The sequence below is a fragment of the Anser cygnoides genome, chromosome 2 (assembly GCF_040182565.1).
Source record: "Anser cygnoides isolate HZ-2024a breed goose chromosome 2, Taihu_goose_T2T_genome, whole genome shotgun sequence".
Lineage (NCBI taxonomy): Eukaryota > Metazoa > Chordata > Aves > Anseriformes > Anatidae > Anser > Anser cygnoides.
Window position 1 is genome coordinate 47,127,885 of NC_089874.1, and position 27,106 is coordinate 47,154,990.

Below are 27,106 nucleotides of genomic sequence, written 5' to 3' on the forward strand. Positions count from 1 at the left end.
TTGACATTTAACTACAGCTTTCTTTCAGCTTAGTAACATTTTAAAAGCTTTTAGCTGGAAGAGTGTATGTACTGCAACAAGAAATACCCCTTTTCTATATACAAACTGACACAATTGCACAATCAGTTAAAAACAGCTTTGAGCATTTAATAAAAACTCATCCTAGAAATCCAACTTTCTGCCGTGTGGTCCCCAAACTTTCTTCTTCATCCAAAATCTTCTGAAGGGATATGTGCAATGACTTTCCTACTCTCTTTCCTGTCTGCAAAGTAAAGAAAGCAAAACAAGTCTGAGACATATGCTTATTAACAGGAAGACAACTCTCATGGATCACTTTCTTTTGACAAATATTTTCCCTTTAATGATTAATGTATACCAGCTGGTGTAATAAAAACATGTTTTTAATTAAGAAAAATAATGGTGGTGAAAGTTTCATCTTAATTTGATTAAGTTTTGGAAAAAACTATGCATAAAGGCAGCACTCCAGTTCATCAGAGAAGCATTCCACGATCATCAGCACCCGATCCATGCAATGCTGGATCACCCAAGGGTACAAATTAAACTCACATCAGGTACAAGCACACATTCAAATCAGCCAGCACATGCAATACGAAGTGGCATGCTTTCTGCATAACACACTACATGTAGCCAGATGTTCTGGTCCAGTATTAAAAGCCCCAAATGCACATTAGCTGCAACACCAAAGCAATTTGTGGGCCAGATTCTTCATTATGCTGCACAATTCTGTACTGTCCAAGGGCCCTGAAGGAGTCAGCAGAAGGCTTTCTACGCAGAAATAAACTCCAGCAGTGGAAAACCACCGCGGTTAGCTCTGATAGCAGCCCCCACCCTCCCCACAGGCACAAGTGTACTGCAGAAGCTGCAGGAATGAGGAGCATTGGGCAGTGCTGAAATAAAGATCTTAAAGCAGCAGTGACCATTAGCGTTCTCCTGGGGTTCCTCTAGATGACCTGAAATACCGACCCCATACACAGCTGAACAGAGCCCACCGGTCCCTAAATAGCCAAAGCCAGGCTGTATTAAACTGAGTTTATCAGTTCCTGATCTCTGCAATGAAGCCTACGCCTGCCATACAGCTGAAACACCACAAAGTTCTCTTTCATTTGCTGGTGACAATTCCCAACGCTGTGGGTGCACAAACCTTAAAGTAAGGTACGTTTCTGACTGAAGAACCAGGTGACAGAACATGGTCCGTGATACCAAAGCAAATCTGGGATGAGCTCTGAGGCAGCAAGGTGGCTGTCAATCCTAAACAGTAAGAGTCATGCTAAATAAAAGACAGCACGCAAGAACTGCTGCTGCTCTGCACTGGGACGAAGACCACAGCAGCACTCCGGAGTCTAGAGGGGTGATGTACTTTGCTCACTCTTCTCCTCAAATGTAGGATAACATCACCCACACCTGGTCAAAGTGAACGGGAACTCTGCAAAGCTCTGGTGTTGATAAAACACACAATACTGTGGCCATCCTATACCTGCTTGCCTCCCTTATGGACCATAAACTCAGCAAAAAGCCTAACGCTGACAGCTTCCCAAAACTTCCCCATGCAACTTCCTTCCTAAGAGACATGTCCTAGGCACATCTGTTCTCTACCAGGCAGGGAAAGCTGAACACACCTTCTGACCTGCTGTTAAATCTCACTAGGGACAGGAAGTGTCAAGGAAGGATTATGCAGCTCCTCTGCTGGACATTCCCAGTCCCCTCCTCTTTTTTTTTCCCTTGGCACTCTAATCAGTCTGCTATGTTTGAGTCAGTCTCAAACAAAACAGAACCTCTCACCTCCCAGAAAACATATTTGTTTCTTCTTGTCAGTTTTCTCCCTCACACCCTCCAACTGCTCACCACCCAAGAGAGAACACTTCTTCCAAAGCAAGTGAGAGCACAATTCACCAGGCGTTCAGCATAAGCTTCAACTCCTTCCACCAACACGAAGGGACAAGGAACTCTTAAGTAGAGTAAGACAGTTGGAAGGTTTCCAAACACATCTCCTCAGGTCTTAGGTAAGCACTGGATAGTCTCAAGCATGGCCTGATAGTAGACTATACAATGGAACCACCGAAGTTCATTTCCTAGTTAGGGCTCAACGTAGAGCAAAGTTGGTGATGAATGTTTTCTGCATTTGGACACCAAAAAATGCGTGGGGGCTGGCTTCTACCATGAGCCTGTAGCTGACTTAAACACCCATCTCTCTGTAGCAGCCCTATACCCAAAACTTTAAGTCTTGTGACATTTAGTTAGAATTGGACTCAAAATCCACCCAGGAAGACACATCAGATGTCCATACAAAGTTTGGTTTCTTTAGAATGCCAGATTAAAGATAAACCCTGTGCACATCTACCCAGCCAACAAGGGGGTTAAGCGACCTCCCTGGATGCAAATAAGCAGACCACTGGTACCGCCACGATTAGCACTCTGGACTGACATCACGATGCACTGAACTTCCATCCATATATATTCGGCATGTAATTTCCACTTGAGACCAACTGCTTTCAAACCTGGCTCCAACTTCTGCATTCCTCACTTTCACTTTAGCCATGCTAAAATTAGTTCTGGATCTCTAGGAAACTGAGCCAGTTTTAAGTATTTAATTTTCATTCTGACTCAAAAGTTCAAAACTCATTTCTGTCTGATGCTCAAGGCCAAATCCAGGCATGAGAATTTATATGGGAAGACAGTTTCAAGAAAAGCCTAAAGAAAAGTTTAAAATGGAATTCTCATGTGGATGTGAAAAACACCCTGATAATAGTACTTTCATGGAGTAGGGGCAGATCAAAAACTCAATAAAGGAGCCAAGAAAAAACAACAGTAAAGCAAGAACAGAAGTTTATGACAAAACAAATGAGTTGTGCTAGAAGAGAACACCACGTACCAGCCCTTCAAACTACTACCTCTACTTCTGTGGAAACATTACCATGTTAGAGGTTTCACTCTTTCAGTCTTCAGGGGAAATAATGAGATAGGAAACATCTTATAGCTCTGAGTTACTTGACTGAAACAAATGTGAGTACAATACATTTCAGGGATATTAAAGTTTTAGATGACTTCCACTCATATGAGATTCTGTTTCAAAGGAACTGTCTGTGACCTTCAACAGCTCCCTTATTCACCTAATAAAAGCAACAAGGTCTCTGCTTTTAATGTCCTTACTCTAGCTTCTCATATACTCAAGTTCCAGTTCATCCATTATCATGCAAGATAGTAACTGCTCGAAACTCCTTACCTCCATCATTTCAAAAATGCTCTCAGGATCAAGGCTACCTTTCCCTATTTTCTTCATGCAAGTTAGGGCACCCTTACTGGTCACAGCAATAAGCAGGCTGGCCAAAGAACAGGCTTCTTCCTGAAGGGTAGCATCCACCACATGCCTATATCCAATCTGTAAGTTAATGACAAAACAACATATTAGTTTGCAGTTGTCCAGGTTCTTTATTAAAAAATTTAACTGTACGGGTAGCTCAGTTAGTTGTCTACAGCCTCCCATCCTAATCTCATGTAATCTTTGGTAGAGTTTAGAGACTGAGTTGATAGTACAGTACTTCAACAGCTTCTGACCCCAAATCTCATGTACATACAACAGAAGTGAGATAAGCATGTCTCTACTTCAACTTGTTTTCCTCCCTGACCATCCTTTCACTTATATGAAACTCCTTATTTTCCTTTCACCTCACCTCCAAGGACTGGCTCCCCTACCACCCAGGTGAAAATAATCTTGGTGCTTAGGTGAGGTCCCACTTCAGTGATGGACTTTCTTCTGTTTATGCTACTTGCTTAAAAAATATGTCAAACTTCCCAGTAACCAAGCAGATCAGTAACAGATGCTATGGAAAACACATCATCCAGGAAAACAACTGTTAGTTGAGTGCTACATATGGAAAAGAAAAGGAAAAACCCACTTGAAAGGACAGTATTACCCCCATGAAAACAGAATTCTGTCCCCAGCAACAAATTCCAGGCAGACCACTCAACTTTTGAGCCTTGCAACGATGCCCATTTGTTTTAACATATTGGAGTATCTACTGCTCTGGATGTTGAGCAATGAGTAGCTGAAAAATAAAGATTTCTCCTTGCATGATAGTTTACAAGAATGCATTGAAGGGAAATCTCTAAGCTGGAGGTGGAAAAAATGCCTTATTCAGTAAAAGCTTCCCCTTAATCAGAGTAATTCCAAGGATAAACAAATGCATACAGAGTGACCACTTCTGCAGCACAAGTTTTATCTCTAGGGAAAAATAAACAGTGGGTGAAGTTAACAGAAACTGAAGTCTCTAGGAAGAAGGTCAGAAATTTGCCAGGCTTACTTTGCTTAACGTGACAATGCAGGGCACATCATCCACGTTAAGTCGAATACAATCATAAGGGTCATCAGAGAGCTCAATTTCTTTAGAGCCTTCTTCATCCTCCAGAACACGCACTTTGGGTATTCTGCAGAAACAAAAGCGTGTGCAAAATCATTGTCAGAACGGATAATGAGTACAGGCGTCATACAGACTCGACTCCAAGAAGTGCCCTTTCCTCTAAATGAGGCTACATGTTTAGAAAAAAGATCCAAAATGTTATCAGAGTATTAACAACTCACTCACTGAAAAAAAAAAAATCTTCAATAAGAAGATATTCAGGATAAGACTCCGTGTATCATTCAAACTATTAGCATTTAATCTAATTTCTACACTAATACATGAGGAGAGATTCAGTGCTGTCTTTTTGAATTTGCACATTTGAATTCTGAACCATTCTTTGCACCATCTGCCTGGCAAAGCAGGAGAGAAATTGCCAAGACTGAACCAGTTCATATTGTGGCACCCAACCTCGCACACAAACGTTAAGTTGTCGGAATTACAGCAATTGCATTGCCTAGGAAAGCCATGACATCAGTAGAAAATATAAGCAGTTCAAGAAAGAATGACATCAGCTAAGGAGAGGTGGGGAAAGGGATGACAGTAAAATCCTCTCTCTTTAGCAGGTTGAGAAGATTGACAAGATCTTCTCATTCTTTAAGAAGCAAGAAGACTCTACTGCTCTAAGGACAAATATACAAAAGCAATGGCCAGGGATAAAATCTCACGTAGGAGTCCTAGAAATGCTTTCTTCTTAATTGTGAATGACAAGATTTCTCACAAAGGAGCTAGATAGGCTCCTTATCAATGGTATACACAAAGTATTTGTTATAGCCATTTAATGGGAGTTTCAGAGTATAATCTAATGCAGCTTTCTTAGCGTAATGAATAAAATCATTTAAAATAACTTAGTAGAAGGTGGTATAGAAGGGCTTGGGTTGGAAGGAACCTTAAAGATCATCTAGTTCCAACCCTCCAAATTCTCAAAAACTTCAGCATCTTCAATATCCTCATTTATCCAGGTGTCCACTAAAATGGAGCACTGACTGAAAGACTTCGCTTTGCTGGCCAGCAAAACCCCCCCACAGCTCAGCTAAACTGCTCCCATTTTTACATACTCGCACGTGAAAACATAAAATATTTCAAGATATCCCTGGAAAGCTAACTTCAGTAGCCATGTGGATCGTAACCGCAGTCTGTTTTTATGTTAGCACTTTTACAGTAGCATTGCTTGTCATGGTTAGACTCCTGAGGTTACATTCTTTAATGCATTCTGTACCAAATCTCTTTTAAAGGAAGAGATAGAGACTGACTTTTTTTCCAGGAAAGCAAAGTGATTTTTGTTGCTCCCTAGACAAATGTTTTAGTTACTCGTGGCTAGGAATCTGAGAGCCAAGTACTTCATAACAGCTCACTCTGCTTTAGTAAGATTTCTTACAAGAATGAACCACGCTAAAACTAAAACTTTCAGTAAGCAGACAACTACGATGTGTACTTTTTCAGGAAATTCAACTCAAAATGCTTTGCAGTTATGTAACAACCCAGTGGAAATGCATCAAAGCCTATTTTCAAACTAAAAATATTCCATTAAAAATTGATGGAATAAAATCACAAGGTGTCTATTCCTCGAGCTACACAGGACAATGGACAACACTGGATATCAGCCTAGACAAGAAGTTTACATGCCAAAACAGTGTTTAAAAAAGAAGGAAGATCAAAAAAAAACAGTCTATAAGATTGATTAAGCAATTTTAACTCCATCCTAAAATAGCTACGAAGCCACAGCAATGTCTGGTCTGCAACAAGAAGCCGACAGAATTAATACCTGAAAATCCCTGCAAGGAGCTGTATTGGCCAAGAACAGACAAGACATATAGATGAATTAGAAATACTGCAAAGGCAAAGAGAGCACTGATCAGATGCAAGCATCACAGTAGGAGGAAAAAAAGGGTATACACACTCAAAAACTACGGATCCAAATGGGCATAGAGCGTGTTTGTAACACAAAGAGAATTCCAAGAAAATTTGATATTTCCTCTCCCAGCTTATGAAGATTTATCTTAAGAACTAGCTGTACATGTTTACTTTGTAACTTTTATTCTTCTGTTTTGATTCCTGTAAGTAATCAGCGCAGAAATCTGTACCGCAGGACTTAGTCACATAATGAACAATGCTCTTGTCTGCGTGCTGGAGACCCAGATTTAACAACTGCAAAACCTGTTCTACCCTCGCATGCAGGCATCAGTTCTGCCCCTACCACTCTGCCCAGCAAAAAATAATTTAAAAAAATAGGACATCTACAAGGCTACTGTGTTATAAACTCTGTAGCTTTTGTCATGTGCCTAGTTTTTGTTGCCTCAGTTGCAATGAGGCACATTCCACAAGACTGGGTTTAATGCTGAGTCCTGACATGGTGGATACTTGCACATTTTGCAGTATCTACTTCAATCATGGATAAATCCGGCCTTAAGCACTTCGGAGACACGGTTAAGAATAAAGTTAGATATCAGCTATCTTTCACACATGATCTTGATTTAGTTTTTAAAACACAATGGACAATGCAAAACTCCAAGGAGTAAATATTCCCCCACGACAGTCATATTGTCATTGTTCCATGCCTGAAGGGGATACAGTGAGTCAGGCCAGACATAAAAAGGATTGAAATCCCATAATTCTTGCACAAAATTCCTGACGTTACTACTATGGATTTACTCAGCCCTAAAGAAAAGTGTGCCATAGCTATTATAAACAAAATAAATGGTTAGGAGCAAGATTTTAAGGACGAAGCTGAGCTTTTCAAATGCCTATCTGAACATCTGAACAAAAAATCTGTGGCTTCAAAGAAGAAAACAGCATCCTGAGCTTCCTGCTCTTGGTTTTAAGGCTGAAGTCAAAGGCAAACAAAGATCTGAGAACACTTGCAACAAAAACCTGTAAACAGATTATGAAAGGCAAGTAAGACTCAATGAGGGACACGTATGTCTAGCGAAGTTCAAAACACTTAATCTGAAATGATCTTCGAATTGACATCTTGTCTTACTCAGACATCAATGTTTCAAGGAGACTGGGCTGCTACTCTAAACAACCTTTGTATCAATCCAAAGAAAATTCAGTATATATGGAGGGAAAGAGGAAAATAGCAGATAAGGACAACAGCTTTTCACTTTGTATTTCAGCTCTGACTTTCTGAGCTCTGATTAGATGAGATGTACTCGTGTTCCCTGCACAAGTCAATAAACAGGGTTTTCACAGGTCAAAATCAGCACGCTTTGTGTCATATCATATTGTACCACGTTTTGGTCGGATATCCTGCTTCCACAAGACTGAGGATGACTGCCCACAGATTGTATGAAGGATACAGTTTCCAGAATAATGAAAACAAAGCAGAATCATCAAAATAATTACACCCTCCACATTGTCCATTTTCTTTTTATTTTTTATTATTTTTATACAATGTTCTCTCTTTACTCAAAACTAGAACTCTAGTTGAAATAAGAAAAAAGGCCATTATGCTGCAAATAAAGTATGCATCTTGGATCTGCAGAACAACCCACATGGGAGCAACTGTTTTAACTACACAACTTTCTCATCCTGGCAGCCCCCACACGGAGACATAGGCGTTTCTTCCCTTTAGTGTACTGTCAAGTCTTTGTGAGCTATTGCATTTGCGACAGTATTTCTTAATGCTGCAAAAACAATCTACAGTTAAAAGGTACCACTGAGAGCTTGATTAAGATGGGAAATTTCTCAGCCACGTATACAAGTCGCAGTCTCAGATGGGCTCTCCCCTCCTCCCAACTTTAAAGTGTGTATAACGTGATACATTGCCTCCGTCTTCAAAAGCTTAATTTCTTCTTCTTGTGGGTACTTTTCCAGTTCTAGTACTGTGCACTGGTTCCCTGATGAATAAACAAGAACTGTGCCACTGACTTCAGCAGATCTCTGATTTACAGAGAAAACAATTTGAGATTTACTTTAAAGCATTTGTGCCTGTAAGACTCAAATTTTTGCACCTCTTCCAGCTTTTTTTTTTTTGCTATGTAAGATTTTTTAAGCAAAGCCATTCACTAGTTTCTTTCTCCAGAGTGGTACAAAACTCTATATTCCCTTTCATCTATAGATAATGAAGATAAAAATTAGAAAAATATTTAATATTATCAAACGCATTCAAAAAGCATTTGTATCAATGATTCTACTAGATTTTATTTTTCCATTCTTTGAACTAAAATGCATGGGTGTCCTGGTTTCAGCTAGGATAGAGTTAATTTTCCTCCTAGTAGCTGGTATGGTGCCATGTTTTGGATTTAGGATGACAATAATGTTGATAACAAACTTATGTTTTAGTTGTTGCAGAGCAGTGCTTACAGTAAGCCCAGGACATTTCAGCTTCTTGTGCTGCCCTGCCAGTGAGGGGTCGGGGGGTGCACAAAAAGCTGAGAGGGGACAGAACCAGGACAGCTGGCCCAAACTGGCCAAAGGGGGATTCCATACCTTGTGGTGTCATGCTGAACAATTAATATGGGGTGGCTGGCCAGGGTGGGAGGGACTGCTGCTCAGGGACAGGCAGCAGTCAGCACCGGGTGGTGAGCAATTGCATTGTGCATCACCTACTTTGTGCATATTATTATTATTACCATTATTATTTCTCTTCCTTTTCTATCCTATTAAACTGTCTTTATCTCAACCCGCAAGCTTTTACTTTTTTTCCCCCGCAATTGTCTCCCCACTATGTGTGTGTGTGTGTGAGCAAACAGCTGCATGGTGCTGAGCAGCCTGCCACAACAGTGACACCCAACATGAGATTTGAAAGGGTTGAGATAATGACAGATCTGACTATAGCATGTTAAAACAAAATTGTTATAAGCATTAGATCAGTTTAATCACAATGTTGCTAATCACAATGCTGATTTTTTCGATCTCCAGTCTGCTGTGCCTGTTTTCTGAACTGTGCTATCTAGCACATTGCTTACTGTGCGTGTTCCCTGTCGTGCTGTTTATCATTTCTGGGGGCTGGTTTAAGGTTATTATTTTGCTGTACTGTGTAACACTGGCGTATGATATGATAAAATGAGACTAATTTGGTATTTGTACAGAGCATTGCCGTCACCTCCATCCTTCAAAAACCGTATCTCAGAAACTATTAATAATTACACCTTTTACCTTTTCTTCTCCAGAAGCCAATCAGGGGCGGGGGAGAAAGGGGATACTTTTCCCCACTTCTTCACACTCCCTTTCTTCTTCACCTTCCCCTTCTCCTCCAGCCTAGTTACCATAGCTCTCTAGTTACCACAGGTCGTCAAAACTTTGAATATCATTGGGACGTTCAAACCAGCACATTCCTATTGTTACGTCTCCTGAATGCGTTTCAGGTTTTGTTTAAAGGTTAAACAACTAATTAAGAATGCCATCCAGATATCTGGACGTCAGCAAGCACTTCGTATTTTAAACTCACATGACATCAACACAAAGGCCTCCAACTACTTGCAACAAAACCATATGGTCAATACATTTTTCTTCTGGATCTGGCTACAGAACAAGAGTTACATTGAGAGCCCCGTTGTGCGTATAATGCAACTCAACACTGGATTATTAGAAATGTGTAAAGACATTACTTCACATTACATGCTTGCAAACAGACCATCTTTTATCCAAATTTAAGTTGCCTTACATTTTTCTTACTCAAATATATTAAGCATAAAGATGCCTAGCTCACAGAAAGAATTTCTCTTCCCACACCACTTCCACTCACATGAAAGAAGAGCTGTGCTTTACCTTGTGTTAAAGAGAGCTGCCTTCACCGCAATAGAGATTGCATCAAAGAGGTTCCCACCACACTCCAATAACTGGGGAGGAAAAGAAGAATCTCTTTAAAAGGTACTAAACTAATTTTTCTTTAACTCAAGTCTTTATTTTACTTAACCTATTGTTCTTAATTTTGTGCTTTTTCAGGTAAGTTTAAAAACTTGTCTTTAAAGCCTATCTATGAAAAATAAACTCCAAATACAAAACTAAGATTTCAGTTGACTGTATTATGCATGAAAAATAGAAGAGCTAAAGCACTTCATAATAAAATTAATAACATCTAGTAATAGAAGCTGAAATGAAATCGCTGTTCTTACTCTTCTCATGTTAAATCTCTGAACTAGACTACGAACAGAATATTTCTGATAATACTCAGCACATTTGTTCTTTCATGTTAAAACAAGACAAACCACCTTCTATACTTTATTTCAATGGGGAATCTTTTTAAAATAGTTTTCAAACAAGCAATGCCAATTCTCACCCAGAACACTGTATGAAATTATATAATAAAGTTATAAAGGAAGCTAATTACACAAAGCATAGTTTCAAAGGTACATCTTGATTTATTCTCTATTCTTTATGGAAAAGGAGTCATCTACGAGTTTCTCTTGTAGATGAAAAAGATTTAAGGAAATCCTGATTTCAAAGTCTACTTGTTGATAATACTATCACTTGAATCAAAGCCTACGGAGGGAACCTAGCTTAGTTTCTTCCCACTGAGATCAGGAGAACAACCAAATAGAAGATCAGCACTGCACACAATATAAAAAGGCAGGACTCCCGTAACCACTACTCCTCACAGGCTGACAGACAACTCAGAGATGTATTTGGTGACAGCCTAGTGATAGTTCTCTGACAAGCTCCATCCTGAGCTTGTCCTCAGCCAGCACTATTCTACGAACACACACATCCCCAGCAAGCACTGGAAACCACACCGATAAGAACATACGTATGCTTCTCCGTTACATCCATCTATGCTGGACAATGAGAGCAAAACAAGTTTTACAACACTGATTGTATTGATTGTTCCTCAAAATTTATTTAAGAAGGAGATAAACTCCCACGCTAGGAACAAATCATTAATCAGATATTCTAGAAAGACAGCTTATTTTTATGAAGACAAACTGAATTGTGTAAAAGGAATGACAAAAGTTGGGAGAGAAAGCTAATACAAAGGTGATCAAATTATTTCTTTCCAAACAGCTGCTGGATACAGAGAGGTTAACTTGCCACTTTCAGTCATTATTGGATTTTACTGGATAACACAATAAGCTCACAATACCTTTGTTATTAAAACACAATAATGGGATGTGCCTGTACTGTTGCCAGGGTTATGTTCAGGCTGCTTTTCTAAAGCCTTATCTATATTACAGTGGCACCTACAGGCTAGGAACAAAGTCTGTATCGAGCACAGTACAACAATTCCTCCAAATATAAACGAAGGCTGAAGCATGTTGTGCAGAGATTCCCCCGCACCCACTCCATTTTTACTTTTCAGGGGTTTCGTTTGTTTTGTTTTTAAAGGATTGAAGAAAGTCTGCTCAACTGTGTGTTTTTGGAACAGATTTATAAGTTGTTGGCTTTCTTTCCTCCTAACAGTGCTGAGGCAACGTGGGGATAGAAAAGATGAAGGAATCCTCTGAAGGATGCTCAGCAGTGAACCAGCAGAATTTCAACAGAACCTAATGCACCCTCCCTAACACCCAAGCACACAATGTAGCGCGTTGAGGTAGGGAATGAAAAGAGATCGCACAACTTCAGTTCTCCTTGCTCAGTACGGCAGGCTGCTGGTGCAAACTATGTGAAGGAAGCTATGCAAGTACCAAAAACAACCCCCTAAAAAACTCCTAAAAGCTTATTTCAGATATCAGTAACTTGGAAGGGGAGGAAAAAAAGACAGAAAGAGAGGGTGAGAACAGGCTATAGCTTTGCAGTACTGTATAACTCACACTTCCAAAGAGTAGCTCATGAATGCAAACATCTACTGTTATTAAGAATGCGTGTATTTTGAAAAGTCAAAGTACATCTTATTGACCTTTAATTCACGTGTGTGCAGAATGGTGGTGATGGGCAATCAGTCTGCATCTTCACAGCGTGTCTGGTTGAAGTTTCCTTTTTCCCGTCTGACTATACACAATTGTAGCTCTTCTCAACTACACTGACCACCAGAAAAATCAAATATGAGAGATGTTTTCAATCTACAAGCCGCATGGCTGTGCAAAATATCACTATTTTCTCTTTTGAGCTTGCATATCTCAAATTTTATTTACACACAGGAGCTCAATATAGATGCTTTGATCAATGTGTGCATGGCTAAATCGCATAGCAACAGAGTACCTCCAGCTTCGTAACTCTTTTTAGGGGTTCTTGTCTGTCAGAATAAGAGGCTTGGAAACAAGAACTTTTCCATCTGCCCACAAGGTACCAGTATTTTGAATCTTAAGACAGATTTATGACTTATTTTTCCTCCTACTTAGCTATGTAACACAAACACTTCCATGAATTCTGAAGTACAACATTATGCAAAGGACTCTCAATGGTCAGTTATTAGATATAGAACCTGCCTCCCTCAAAAGATGAATACTAAGACAAAATATTTTATATTAGCACAAGTCTCACACTTCTACCATCAAAATAGAGCTCTAGAGCAATCACTCAGCAAGAAGAGCTTCATGAAAACCTGTAGGTATCAAGCGCCTACATCAAGTATAAACTATCACAAATGTGATATGTACATCTTCTACTTGGAAAAGGAATTAGTACAAATACCTCACAAATGTTAAAATACAGATGCTGGGGGCAGGGGGGGGAAATGGAAGAGTTCTGTTAAAAGTATCTGTTTTATCTAACACAGCAGCTCTTCAATTGCTCTCACAAAAAAATCTGCAGGTGACATCATCAACTTTTGAGTCCTAGTTATGAACCTACAACAGATTCTTTGCTGATACTGTAAACACAGCTAAACAAAATATAACGCATACCATAGGCCTCGCTGTTCTGATACAACTAGCAGCGTGTAAACACCAGGGCTATTTTCCTCTGTAGCTGTGGACAATCAACAGATTTGTCCAGGACAAATCAGATAACGACCAGTTATATTTCACACAACAGTTACACAGAACTTTATCTGCAGCAGTCAGCTTTATTAGAAGTCCTTGTTTATGCTGCAGAAACGGTATGTTGCTTAAATAAGCACTGCATTTAATATTCTGTACCTCTGCTTGTAATAACCAAGCAACTCAAGGTCACGGTGTGATTTCTCAGAACTAGCACTTCATCCTCTATAAACTGTGCCAAGCTCCAATAAGCTGGTGACTAGGATTGTTAACGCACTCAGCAGTGGTACATATCTGATCATGCTGTATTTGGACTGTCACGTCAAGTACCATGCCTATTGTAACTAGGCTAACGTATTGCTCTTTAAAAACTTAAGGGACTCATTTTTACATTTAAGTCTCAGTCTACATGTTCCTGTTTTGTTTAATAAAACCGTGTTTTTTTTTTTTTGTTTTGTTTTTCTTTGGCAATGCAGCTTAACATTTAGTAAATCATTTCATAGACATTGATTCCAGTGAGTAATATCTCTCAACATGTTTTCAGTTACACATTTGACAAATGGAAACTCAATTTTGGACCAGTAAGAGTTGGAAACAGAGCTCAGAAGAGTCTGACTTACAGACTTCTATTAAATTCCCATGACAGAGCACTGTAAATACAGCATTGTTTGGAAATTGAGCTGCTGCATGCACAAGATTTACATGCACAAAATTCAGTTTCCATTTTTTAATAGGCACAAATATTCAGTTTCTCTTCTACATTCAATACATGTATACAACTTCCATCAAATATTGCCTAGGCCAAATGTAACTTTTGCTAGAAAAGTTTCTGCATTACTTCATTGACTTAGTACTGATTATAGCACAAAGAAGTAGACAGCAGGGAAAGTTATGTTAGGGCTAACATACATTCATGCTCAATTACGTTTGTTTGAATGATACACTCACTTGGAAAAAAAGTTCAGCTGTCTTGAGCTGCAATTTCCTTGTGCGTGTAAGATTACTGATTTTTATGGGAGACAGATTTGGAGTATTCAGTGCTTTATTAGCTCTGCAGTGGAGCAGCACCACCCAGAGAGTAGAAAAAGAGTAAGCAAGAAGTAGTGATTAACTATGATACGTAGATTCACAAGAAAATGGCCATCCATGCTGTGAAGCATGATGTCACATTATGAGAAGCATTTTTATATGAAAATACACATGGCTATGCTCAGTCACCCAGTGCCTTGAAAACCTCCTAGAATTCTTAATAATTTTCGTTTCCTTACTTACCAATACATCAACATAGAGAACCCAGCAGTGCTCTCTAGGATTAATACAAAGAGATTTCAGGTCTACACTCCCTTCACTGCTAAATATTCTGTAGAGTGTATTTGCTATCTCTGTGCCAAGTTCTTCTCCTCCCCGGCCTTCAAATTCAGGAGTAGCATTTGCAGAACTAGATAAAGAAAGGAGAAAAAAAAATACTTTCACTTCTGAAGCTGCCAATATCCAAAGCACATTTCTTAAACATAAAGTACTAGAAACATCCCCATGGATTTATTTGTACAAGAATAAGCACATCATCTGTGAAGAAATTATTCCCATTTTGCATAAGAAAATGTTTTAATGCAGATAATATACCTATATTTTGTTACTAAGTGATACTAATTAAATTCCACTACTATCTTCAGTTCCTAAGACAATATTAAAGCTGGTGAATTCTCCCTGGGACTAGTTCTTTAGTATTCTCATCTTCTATCACCTCAATCCTTTCAAGAAAAAGAAGTGAGAGAAAATTGTACTAAGTTCAGAATGGCTAACAAGGCAGCCTGTTAGAGATGAATGTGAAATTAATAAGGTAAGAAGGTAATTAATAAGGTAAGAAGAGAAAGATGTGACGCTAAGACAAGTAGAATATGCAGAATTGACATGGCTGCCTGGCCTTAATTGGTAATTTCTTTTGGTGAGCGTACTCTCTGCTACCAAGGCACTTACAGACAGCAGCTCATTATTTTCAGCAATTGCTGCTTTTGGATAGGAACAACCAAAGAGCATTTTTTCCAAAAGGGAACACAACAAAAAAGCGTGTGGTCTTCATTTCACCAATTCTAACATAGGAAACTCTGATTATGAGGTCATGCAATAAGTGCTTGGGTGCTGGGACCTTGTTCACAGCCAACTGGAAAACAACAACTGCATGAAGCTCCAAATCACAATGAAATAGAGAAGAAATGCCCAGAGATGAGCACACAGCAAAATAAACGAATATTCTGAACCTAACCCCCTACTGTAGAAAGAGGGCAAGAGCATTTTCAAGAAGTAGACCTGTGGCAAACGTGGCAGATCTAGTTTTTAAATAAACTAATCAGATCTCCCCCAACTCATTTCTCTTTACAGAACATGGGAAGGGAGGGGATCCCATAGGAGTAGTTTGACGATACGTTCAAAATCTGTTAAAGCAAAACCTTGAACCCTACTTGGCTGGGCACCTCTCAGTGCCAATTTCTCATGTACGTTTTGTATTGCCACGATGATAAAAATCCCCAGCTTTCTTCCAACACCAATGCCACAGGAACGTGAACATACAGCAGAAAATACGCTCTTGGAACAGAATCACTTCACCTTTAAAAAAAAACAAACAACTAAAGACCCACATTATCTACTTATGACTTTGAACATCAAGTGAGCTGTGTCAACAAGACTGCAGAGCCTGTAAGGAAAATCCTTGCCATACGGTAATTCTCCCAACTTGTTCTTTTGCAGAACTGACGATAATTCAGAATGCCCCAAAGAGCTACTGGATTTTATAGGAGTTATTTGCCATTTCTATAAACAGACAGCACTATACACACTGAAAAGGTAAATATTACTGCCAATCAAGCACCGACCTATGCTTCCAGACCACATTTACCACATGAGTAAGCACTTAAAGCCTGACACTATTATTTGCAGTTGCATTAATATTAGACACTGATTTTAGCAGATAGGGCCCTATCTAAGTATAACTAATTCTGGGAATATAGCCAAGTCAGGCCTTTAGGCTGTACTAAAGGAGCACTTATTCACAGAATCTGTTTTTTGCAGGTTAACTAGACCACTCGGTTTAATCTGTTCTGTTTAAAGTACGGTTATGCAAGCATTATGCTTCCTATGATAAATTGAAAAAAAGTTATACAAACCTCAATCTATATCTCATTATTTTTAAGCAGCAAATTCCACCAAATGCTGTAGCTTTTAACTATGAATGGCTACTTTCTTTGACAGTGAGTAAGAAGAACATAGGACCTAACTGGAAAATAATTGCAGGTTTGACTGCATCTTAATTCCAACACTATTTTTAACGCTCCAGTTCCTTACAATCAAAGTGAAATAAAGAAATAATGTTGGCTGAGTACTAATACAATAACTATTTGGTAAACACTGCCACCCAACGCTCACAGAATACTGCAGTAATTTTCACTGGGTAAAATCTGAAAGAGGATTGCCAAGCACTCAAATAAATGAAAAAGCCAAAAAGCTTGTTTTATGAAACACAGAAAGAACTTAGTAGTGGCCATGGTGAGCACAGAGCACACAAAACTACAGAACATAGTTTTGAAGACTTTCAAAATTATTTCAGTGTCACATCACACAACAATCAAGAATCTTCTCAAAGCACAAACATGCTTCTGCCACGGATACCTGCTTTCAAAATCTCTTGCTGTTACCAGCAAAAATGTTTCATTCACAGTAAATATTTCTCTTGTTTTTCAATAGAAAATAAATACTTGTTGCTCAAGCCCTCGATAAACTGTCATCTACAACATAAGTAATTTTAAAAGAGATAAAACGATTAAACAAAAGACCATCTCTGAGGCCAAACCAGATATATAGGTAACAACATGTGCTGTCTGCACTTTACAATTGCTCAAAGACTGGCTTAAAATCAAATTGGTTTTCAACTCCCAGTTGAGTTTAACACAAAATATGTAGTTAGCATACAGAGACAGATTTCCATTGCACTGAAAACAAAAGATTAACTGGATTTTCCACAGAAAGCTCACAGCTTCTTTCCTGGTCTACAAAGACTTCATCGCAGAGAGGATATTCTTCACTTAGAGCTGTATTTACTTTATTAGTTTAAACACCACAAAAGCCAAGTAGAACACCTAAGAACTTCGCCACACAACGTGGCGTATCAAATTGTGCTCAGTTACTACCACCCAGTGGCAGCCTGGAAAAGCATCAGAGTACCGAGGGCATCTCATTTCCCTATAGGGGGAACAAGCTGCTCTCACTTCACATTTTGTCTTGTGGATCTTCCTTGAAGCTAGAAGTCACCTTTCCCTCCTAGCACAAGCATGGGGGCAGTGACTACCCTTCTCTAAAATTTAGGCTTTTGGTCTATGTTCTTAAAGAAAGTGAGGACTGCATATTTCTAGAACTGACAAGATCCATTAATATTGCTATGCACCTCCCTCCCAACCCCATCCTTGGAATACTTCATTTCTGAAACATATTTTCTATATTCAAACACTGTAACAAAAAAAAGGCAACTGACATTATAGTCATGAAGTCATGTTAAACAGACGTAACCAAACCATTATTCTTTCCCAGCTGTAGTGATGCTGTGCAATTTGGGATTGTTTTATTTAACGTGGTTAACTCCTACTGTTTTGCTTATTTTGGTTTTGCAGAACGAGCAGAAAGTTTCTAAACATTCACCGTTATAAAAACAGTGAAATAAATTGTTAGAATTATTCAGACCCTAGCAGCAGGTTAGTGCAATGAAGGTATAAATTTCAGAAGAATGTTATTTGGAATAAACGACTAATGAGATTTTAGTCTATTACCTTTTCTTCTAGTATACTAACCAGTCAACGAAGAATTCCAGATAACCTTCATCTGGTTTCTCCAGCTTTGGTGTCCCCATTTCGGCTTTTACGCCTACCAAGATATCAGTGTGTCCCTGTTAAAACAGAAATGTATCACACACAACTAGAACCATATTCACAAGACTGTGTAATTTAGATGCCTACAGCAAGCTGACATTTCCACCTAGAAAGATTACCGACAATATCTATCACAGCAAACTTGAAATCAGGTTAGTGTTTTGTTTTTTTTTTTTAAAGGAAAGACTTTAGAAGAAGAACATTATGCCTAGGTAACTTCTTCACATATTTACCATACGTATCAGCTTTCTCTACGTTTAGAAGACGCTCTTATATCCAAGACTTGTTATCATTCTCATTCTGGAAACAGCTACATCTGCAGAACCTTTATAATACTTCAAAAAATCTATCTATTTTCTTTACATCAACAGATGCCAGAAATAGCTTTGCTTTGCTGTAAAGGCACAGAACTGTGACTTTTTCACAGAAAATCACTTTCCTGTGACAACAGTGGTTCCGTTTTTCCAAAATTAAATAGCAGATTAGTTCAGATTGAAGGCCTTCCAAGTACTCCACAAGAAATCTAGCTCCAGTGGGTTAAGCTGGCCTGAATGACTTATATATCCTGTCGTTATTTCCCTAACCCACCGTTGCTGTTGTACATGTGACACACACAGACACATCTACAGACTGCAACGGCTTATCTTAAAAGAAGTCCAATAAGCGAGCAGTTTCATCAGCAGCGTACAAGAAATTCACCTACCAGCTTCACTCTCGCAGACCCACTTGTGTTTGACACAACATCTGTTTCTACTTCTGCACACCTGTAATCTTCGCAGCCACGGCCATCTACACGCAGGTCCTCCTAAGTACGACAACCAATGCGTTTTGCTTAGGGGAAGCACCAATGCAAAGTGAAAATAAGAATTTGTGATTTTACAGTTTCCTTTTCCCATGCCAGCCACAGCAGTGAAGATGAATATAAAATCAATGGCTCCTAGTTTCATCACCAACTTCCGCGTACAAGTGTAAGGGAACCAGCTGCACTTCTCCGTTCACCTCTCATCTGTCTAGAGCTTGCAACAAGCGCTCTGTGTGCAGACCTCAACTCTTGCACTACGTCCCTCTGGTTTCAACAGAAAGTGTTGAGGTCTTGGCTTTAAAAGGTACATTACCTAACACAACACAGGTCTTCATTGCAATGCCCGAGTTTTCTACCTTTTAGGTATGTAATTAGGACCCAGCAGACAAAAATGCCCACCAGCCTTCAAAATGTTTTTGTCTGTTTGCATTTCAAACACACATTGATTTGCACTCCTCAGATGCTACAAAGCTCGTCCCCATAAAAGCACAGTTTTCTTCACTGTAAAATACAGAATCACAGAATGGCCGACACTGGAAGGGAGCCCTGAATATCATCCAGCCCAACGCCCCTGCTGAGCAGGGTCACCTAGAGCACGCTGTGCAGGGTGGCGTCCAGGCGGGTTTTGAATATCTCCAGAGAAGGAGACTCCACAACCTCTCTGGGCAACCTGTGCCAGTGCTCTGTCGCCCTCACAGTAGAGAAGTGCCCTCTTGTATCCAGTCGGCACCTCCTGTGCTTCAGTTGGTGCCCGCTGCCTCTCGTCCTGTCGCTGAGCACAACTGAAGAGAGACCGGCTCCATCCTCTCGGCACCCTCCCCTCAGATATTTATATGCATTGATGAGGTCTCCCCTCAGTCTTCTCTTCTCCAGGCTAAACAGGCCCAGCTCTCTCAACCTGTCCTCAAATGACAGGTGCTCCAGTCCTCTCATCATCTTTGTAGCCCTCCTCTGGACTCACTCCAGGAGCTCCATGTCCCTCTTGTACTGGGGAGCCCAGAACTGGACACAAGACTCCAGGTGTGGCCTCACCAGGGCTGAGTAGAGGGGGAGAATCACCTCCCTTGACCTGCTGGCAGCACTCTTCTGAATGCACCCCAGGATACTGTTGGGCTTCTTGGCCACCAGGGCACATTGCTGCCTCGTGGTCAGCCTGCTGTCCACCAGGACTCCCAGGTCCCTTTCTGCAGAGCTGCTCTCCTGCATGTTAGCCCAGCCTGTACTGGTGCTTGCGGTTATTCCTCCTGAGGTGCAGGACCCTGCAGTTGCCCTTGTTGAACCTCATGAGGTTCCTCTCAGCCCAGCCCTCCAGCCTGTCGAGATCCCTCTGAATGGCAGCACATGGTATCAGCCACTCCTCTGAGCTTTGTGTCATCAGCAAAACTGGTGAGGGTGCACTCCACTCCATTGTCCAGGTAGTGGTAAGAATAAGCTGAACAAGACTGGACTGACCCTTGGGGGACGCCGCTAGCTACAGGCCTCCAACAATGCTAGCTGCAGGCCTCCAACTAGACTCCGCACCCACCACTAAGCACAACCCTCTGAGCTCTGCCGTTCAGCCAGTTATCAATGCCCTTCACTGTCCACTCATCTGGGCCACACTTCCTGAGCTTGTCTATGAGGATGTTATGGGAGACAGTGTCAAAAGCCTTGCTGAAGTCAAGATAGACCACATCCACTGCTCTCCCCTCATCTACCCAGCTAGTCATCTCATCATAGAAGGATATCAGACTGGTTAAGGCCCTTGGTGAATCCATGCTGACTATTCCTGATCACCTTCTTATCCTCCACAAGCCTGGAAATGACCTCCAGGATGAGCTGCTCCATCCCCTTTCCACGGATGAGGCTGACTGGCCTGTAGTTGCCTGGGTTCTCCTTCTCGCCCTTTTTGAAGAACAGCATGACATTGACTTTCTTCCAGTCCCTTCAGGCACTTCTCCTGCTCTCCACGACCTACAGTTTATCTGGTTTGCAGAAAGCAGAGTCCTCTCTGTCTGTCCTTCACTATTCCTCTCCAAACTAAAAAAGGGGAGATCTAGATTAGATGCTCAGAAGAGATTGTTTGCCATGAGGGCGGTGAGGCACTGGAACAGGTTGCCCAGAGAAGCCCTGTCCCTGGAAGCGTTCAAGGCCGGGCTGAATGGGGCCTGGGCAACCTGGTCCGGCGGGAGGTGTCCCTGCCATGGCAGGGGGTTGGCATCAGATGACCTTAGAGGTCCCTTCCAGCCCACCACACCAGGCTGCCCAAAGCCCCACCCGGCCTGGCCTTGAGCAGGGATGGGGCACCCACAGCTCCCCCGGGCAGCCCGTGCCGGCGCCCCGCCGCCCTCCGGGCGAAGCCTTCCTCCCGAACGCCTCGGTTCTACGCCTCAGCGCTTGGGATTACCCGCGTCCCCTCTGCCCAGCAGGGCACCTCCCGGCGGCCCGACTCCCTCCGCGAGGTCAGCCCGGCCCCCGGCGCCCGGGAGACCCCCGCGGGGCGGTACCTGCACGCCGTGCACGATGTACAGCTTCTCCGCCTCGCTCAGCCTCACCGCCGCCATCATTCCGCGCCCCCCCCCCCCTCCCGCCGCCACCCCGCCGCCACCCCGCCGCTTCCGCTTCCGCCCCCCGCGCGGAGTGACCCCCCCCGCTGGCTGGCAGGGGGAGGGCTCCGCGCATGCGCAGCGCCGCCCGCAGCGGGCGGGAAGCGGACGGGGTGGGCGCAGCGGCTGTTGCCCCCCCCGCCCCTCGCTGAGGTGATGGCGGGGAGGGGGGGGGTTACCTCAGGGAGAGGTCCGAGCGCCCCCGGGCTTCCCCCTGGGAAGGAGTAATTAATTAAGTAATTAAAAGCGTGCCAGGCATTAATTACGGGGGTTGTTCTCTTTGAGAGCTCCGTGACGAGGGGCGGTTGGTGGCAGGTTCCCGTTCCTCACGCAGCTCTTGTGCACAACCTCCAGGCTCCCCTAGGAGCTCCCAAGCCTCGTCCTGATGCACACCCGCTGGCCAAGGCCTTGTGTGACCGTGCTGCCACGGCTCCTGCAGGTGCCTGCAGCCCCCGAGGCTCCTCGCTGCATTAAACGTGTAGGGTGCTGGTGGCTGTGCCCAGAGCAAGGAGCACAACACAACAGGAGCAAGCCTGCGGTGTGGAAGGCGCTTGGGAGTCTCGCCCTGCAGCGCTTCTGGTGGGCTGTACATCCACTAGCAGGTGCATATCTGGGATGCGTCCCACGGCTCACCTGCAGCGCCGTTCCTGTACGCAGGGATCACGGCGTGGTGGCGGCTGACCCGTTCCCTGAAAGGAGAGCCGGCAGCGGAGCCTCGGGTGGCTCGCCTTCCCCACTGACCTGGGGAGGTGAGCGGGGCCAGGTGACAGCAGTGACCCTGTGGGAAAGGGGCCAGGGTCACACGCTTTCCCTTCGTCTGGCCCCGCAGCGCAATTTTTAGGTCCTAATATTCTGGCGTGGGAGGCAAACAGTGGGAAGTGGAAATTGGGAAGTGCCTTATAAAATTCCGTCCCGATCTGACCTCAAGTGTTAATGCAGGTGCACTGTGTGATTCCCAGCGAGAGCACAGGTACTGTGGCTCCTGGTTCTGCCTGGCTCACAGCTATAAATGCAAGCCATAAATGCAAGGGAAGATGATGGTTTTTTCCCCCCTTTCCGCTATCCCAGCCTGGAGCCTACCTAACGTGGGTCAAATCCTTGCATGGTTCAAAGCCCAGCGAGCCGCTCTGCAGCATATACATGCAAACAGCAGTTTTCCGGAGGCTCGGGAATTCCAGGTCCGGCTCCCCATTTCCTCAGGGGTGGCAGGAAGCATCCTCTCCCTGCGGAGATTGCTTCTTGGTGTGTTTAAAATCCTTTTTCTAAAGAAAGGCAACCCCGGAGGTTATCAGACAGAAGGACAACGGTGTTTTTTTCTAGGGATGGCAAAGCGGCGACTTTCTGCCTAACCTCATTACGGTACGCGACAGCACGCGGTGGCTGAAACTAAAAAACCCCAGCCAGCCAGACCCAGCCCGGGGGGAGCCACCCGGCGCTCCCCGATTCACGCCACCACGGGCACCAGCGCCTCGCCCCGTGCTTACCGCCGGCGGTGGGGGCCGCAGCGCTGCCCCCCGGCCCCCACATTTCCCCAACCCCCCCGAATTTATCCCATTTAGCCCTCGGCCAGGCGCGCAGAGGGCAGGCGGGGCCCTGCGGCAGGCGGCCGGGCCGGGCCGGGCCGAGCCGAGCCGAGCCGAGCCGGTGGCGGAGCCGCTGCCCGCCCTGTGCCCGTGCCCCGGGGCGGGGCGGGGAGGGACCGGGGCCGGGGCCGGGGCCGCCGCTCGCTTCCTGGTGGCTCCCGGCGCCGCCCCGCCGAGAACCGCGTGAGGGGGCCGGGGGGGGGGGGCGCCGCCGGGGCCGCGTGTGCGGGGCTGCCCGCACCGGCACCGGGACCCGCACCGGCACCGGGACCCGCACCGGCACGGCAAACGGGGCCGCTGGCAGCTCGCAGGGCGGCGGGGCGGCCTGCGGGGTAGGTGGCGGCGGCGGGGCGGTGTTTACCGGGAGGAGGGCGGCGGGGGGGGGGGGGGCCGCGGTGCTCCGGGAGGAGGTGGGGGCCCGCTGGGAGGGAGGGGACCGCGGGACGAGGCCCGGTGGTGCCCCCCCCCCCCGGGGGGTTTCGGAGCCCTGTGGGGTGCCTGGGTCCCGGCACAGCGAGCGGGAGCTGCGTCTTGTGGCCAGGAGGGGTGCTGGGGAAGGAGGTTGCCCCAGTTCCTAGGGGCTGGGGTGGTGGGGAAGGAGCTTGCCCCAATTCCTAGTGTATGGGGTGGTGGGGAAGGACCCTGCCCCAATCCACACGGTCTTTCGGGTGGGAAGGATTCGCAGGGTAAGGAAGGGCTGCCTGCCTCTGATGCCCAGTGTGGGAGATGGCAACGCTTCGGCGCGCACCGCGCTTTTCTCGCCCTGCGAAAGCAACACACACGGCTTTTGTAGAGCACCGCAGACATTGCCACGGTAAGTGGAGCCACGCGTGGATTCCCGTCTTTAAGATCGCAGCCCCGTGTGCGGCAAAGATCCCGTCCTTCAAACACTACGACTACGGTGCCGTCTCTCTGACGCAATAGTGTTTGTCATACCAATGGGAGCTGCTTGTGGTAGTAAGTTGTGGCTGACTCGTTGAAATTTAGGAGGTGCGATCCAGAAGCTCTGTGCAGGTACGGGTTTGTAACAGGGAAAATGTGAGGTCTGCCTAAAAACTGAGGGTACTTCTACACCCCCAGCACAAACGGGGTATTGATGTGTTTCTGTTATCATTTTCAGAAGTATAGTTGCAGACAGGGTATGTATTTCTCTTTGAAATTGGCTTTTGGTAGTAGACAGAAGTGACAAAACATGATTTAACCCAGCAGGCTGTAAGAAGATGAACGCCTCATTCCTCAGCAGATGTGCACCCGCTATGCCCAGGTAGTTGTGTGTCTTTGGGGCACAGTTTCCTTCGCCCCCGCAAAGGGGACAGGTGACAGTCTAAAGGAGCGTGCGTGTAGCCCAGGCAATGGTAACCCTGCTTTGGTGAATCCCTGCTGCTTACCTGGTGTGAGTTTGCTTTTCAGGATAGCTGGGTTTCTGTGAGTTTCAAATGGAACAGGAGCTAGCAGTGCCACATGGGCGATGTAGTTTAAAGCCACGCGTTGCTTTATTTTGTGGAAACTTGCTGGCACAGCCATGCTGTTAGGACAGTTCTGTGATTCTGTGGTAATGGGACATGTATCCTGTAGAGGCGACCACAGTGTCAGTGATGGGCACCCAGGCTGATTCAGTCTGAAAACGGCTTGGCTGTAGCTCAGCTAGTTGCTGCAGATGTGAACTGAGTGAGCTTATGGCTGTCTCTGGTCTCTCTGCAGCGTAGACATGACCTTTTTCTTAGGGTGATACCGTGGAATACAGCTTTTCTGCCTTTGTGAAAGAAGACAGAGGGTAATGTAGTATGTGACGGGGTTATAAAAGCTTCTTGTCGCTTTTTATTTCCCCTGCCCTGTGCTTAGCTGGCTGAAGCAAACCAGGTATGAATGATGGTACTCAGAATAACGTATTTAACTGAAACTTAAAGTTGCTGTGGAGAAAATGACAAGTTAAAGCTTTCCCTACGAGAGCTGCATGTTTCCTGGGTTGTGCAGACAAGAAGAAAAAAGAGCTGCAACTTGACTGGAGCTGCAGTGCAGCAAGTCTGCCAGTAGCTCTTTGCTCATCGTCCTTTTGAGGGAGCCCAAAAGGAAAAGCCAGCTCGCCTCTGCAGGCTGTGGGTGCCAAAGGCCTCCCCCAGCACCTGCTCCCAGCTGGTAGGTGCGAGGTGTTACGGGACGGGGCAGCCGTGCCCTGGCTCTTACTGCAGAGCAGCACGGGCAGGTGACCTCCTTTGGCCCGGAGCTGGGGGTCCTTGGGAGAGCTGCTGGCTGCAGCAGCAGGGTTCAGCCAGAAAAATGTTGGGACTCACCGCTCCATGCGCTCTAGTGGCAAGTAAGGACACAGAAAACTCAAATGTTAATGCCCCGTGGGAAAGGGGAGGATGTTGAATGGGAGGAAACGCACGGCCCTTGTTGATGTTTTTGCTGCGAGGCTGGTGGTGGATGGTGTGTTCGTGAGGTGCAGCTACAAGCTCTGCCGTAACGCAGGGACCAGTCTGAAATGTGCAGCTTTCAGAAGTTACGGCGGATGGGCTCAGATGGAAGCAGTAAGATTGAAAATGGGTAATGTGAAGCACTACACTATTTAATAATAATTTAAAAATAAAAATGACAATGCGAGTTAGGGTCCTATTCTCCGCCCTAGTGGAAAGACAGCAGTACCATGCAGAGAGATCAGAAATCAGAGGGCTATAGCAGGGGATTAAAGGGAGATGGGAATGTGATACGCACCTTTGCTCTTTGCAATGACTGCTTCTATCACTGATGTCCAATACGGTGTAGGATGGACAGACAACACATCCTGCATTGCAGTTAGTCTGGTCTCCAGGTCTCGGTATTTCAAAGGATAACAAAATTAATGTTTACCCACAGAAATCTATTCTTTGTGGAAAGAGAGATCACTTGTGCTTGCTAGTGCATCAGTGAGCAAAACAAATACTAGTTGCCAATCAAAAAGTTCTTTGCTATGTTTTAAAAACTTTAACGTGGGGCAATCTGAACCTGCAGGTTTTTCCAGTTCCCTGAAGCAGCACCATAGCTTTCTCGTAGGCTGACTCTTAACGTCATAAAGTTGGATCGTGATAGTCACAATTTTCATTTTAGGGTAGAGGTGATTTTTTTTTTGTCACTGTTTCATTAACGTGCTATTTTAGTGTGTGCCCTGTGTCCTTCTGTATCTGGTTTAGGTAGCTGCTTAGGTGCAGTACTTAGATTTAAAATCTAAATGCCTTCAAGCTCTCATACCTTTATCTTTGAAACTCCCTGATGTGGTAGGGAAGAAGTGTAGACTACAAGTGGGGGAATAAAGTAGGAGAGGCAGCAACTTGCTCATGCTTTTGAGGGGGGGCTGTAGCAGAGGCAGGCAAGAGCCAAATCCCGGGTCAGACCGAGTGAAAAGGTATGTCTGGTAGCTAAGGGGCTCTTTCTGCCTTGAAAGGTAATACTCTGAATATTCTTTAGACTGGGATAGTTCTGCCAGTGTCTTATTAGGAGCAAGATGAAGGAAAAAAAAAAAAAACCCTCTGTTCTGCTTCTCAGGAAAATAATTTTAATGCCATGAAAGCAGCGTAGTTTTTAACATATATAACTGGTATTATTTTTAGTGTCTAAGCAAACCATCCTCCTTTAATTTCTTCTTTCCCTTTTTTCAAAAGGTTTACACTAGACAAATTGAGAGTTTAAATTCCCTTAATCCAGTGGATTAAATTCCTTTAAAACAATGGCTCGCTGTTTTAAGTCCTGAGTCAGCATCAAAATTGGAAAGCTGTCTAGAAGGCCAGGACAGCTTCTCCTGTCTCGTATCTCATGAGGCTGTCTGTTCACAATAACTGCAGCGCTGTGGGAAAGCGTGACATCCCCAGTCATTTTCTGTTTCCCAGTGCAGTCCTTTCTGCAAGGTTGTTCTGTCCTTCTAGTCCTTATTCCAGGTAGGTGATGAGGCCACAAGGGTGGCTTGTATTTGCAGGTTGAGCTCTAACATTTCTCTTTTTACATAGATTAGTGGCTCGCATGTATTTAGTCTGTCAGGA

At 43.9% G+C, this 27,106-nt stretch overlaps 2 protein-coding genes across 8 annotated transcripts in view; one reads left to right on the forward strand and one right to left on the reverse strand.

The window, feature by feature from the left end:
• Positions 1 to 126: 126 nt before the first annotated feature.
• Positions 127 to 21,506, reverse strand: EXOSC7 (exosome component 7). 2 transcript variants are annotated; one of them, XM_048075867.2, is made up of 8 exons: positions 21,415 to 21,506; positions 18,830 to 18,931; positions 18,049 to 18,143; positions 14,486 to 14,651; positions 10,128 to 10,198; positions 4,320 to 4,443; positions 3,242 to 3,397; positions 127 to 262 (listed from the first exon to the last, which is right to left on the reverse strand). In XM_048075867.2, exons 1-8 carry the CDS (start codon positions 21,472 to 21,474, stop codon positions 158 to 160), a joined length of 879 nt encoding a protein of 292 aa, XP_047931824.2. In that variant the 5' UTR covers positions 21,475 to 21,506; the 3' UTR covers positions 127 to 157. The 2 variants fall into 2 exon arrangements, with proteins under 2 accessions (XP_047931824.2, XP_066848111.1); XM_066992010.1 differs by lacking the exon at positions 21,415 to 21,506 and adding an exon at positions 20,705 to 20,867.
• Positions 21,507 to 22,090: 584 nt separating this feature from the next.
• Positions 22,091 to 27,106, forward strand: part of ZDHHC3 (zinc finger DHHC-type palmitoyltransferase 3) — a 32,267-nt gene continuing 27,251 nt past the window's right edge. Inside the window, exon 1 of one of the 6 annotated variants that reach the window (XM_013184765.3) lies at positions 22,091 to 22,115. The gene's annotated coding sequence lies outside the window, so the exon portion shown is untranslated. Of the gene's footprint in view, positions 22,116 to 23,215; positions 23,429 to 23,699; positions 23,911 to 27,106 lie in introns of those variants that run through there. The other 5 variants (XM_066992007.1, XM_066992006.1, XM_066992009.1 and 2 more) reach the window with 5 other exon arrangements.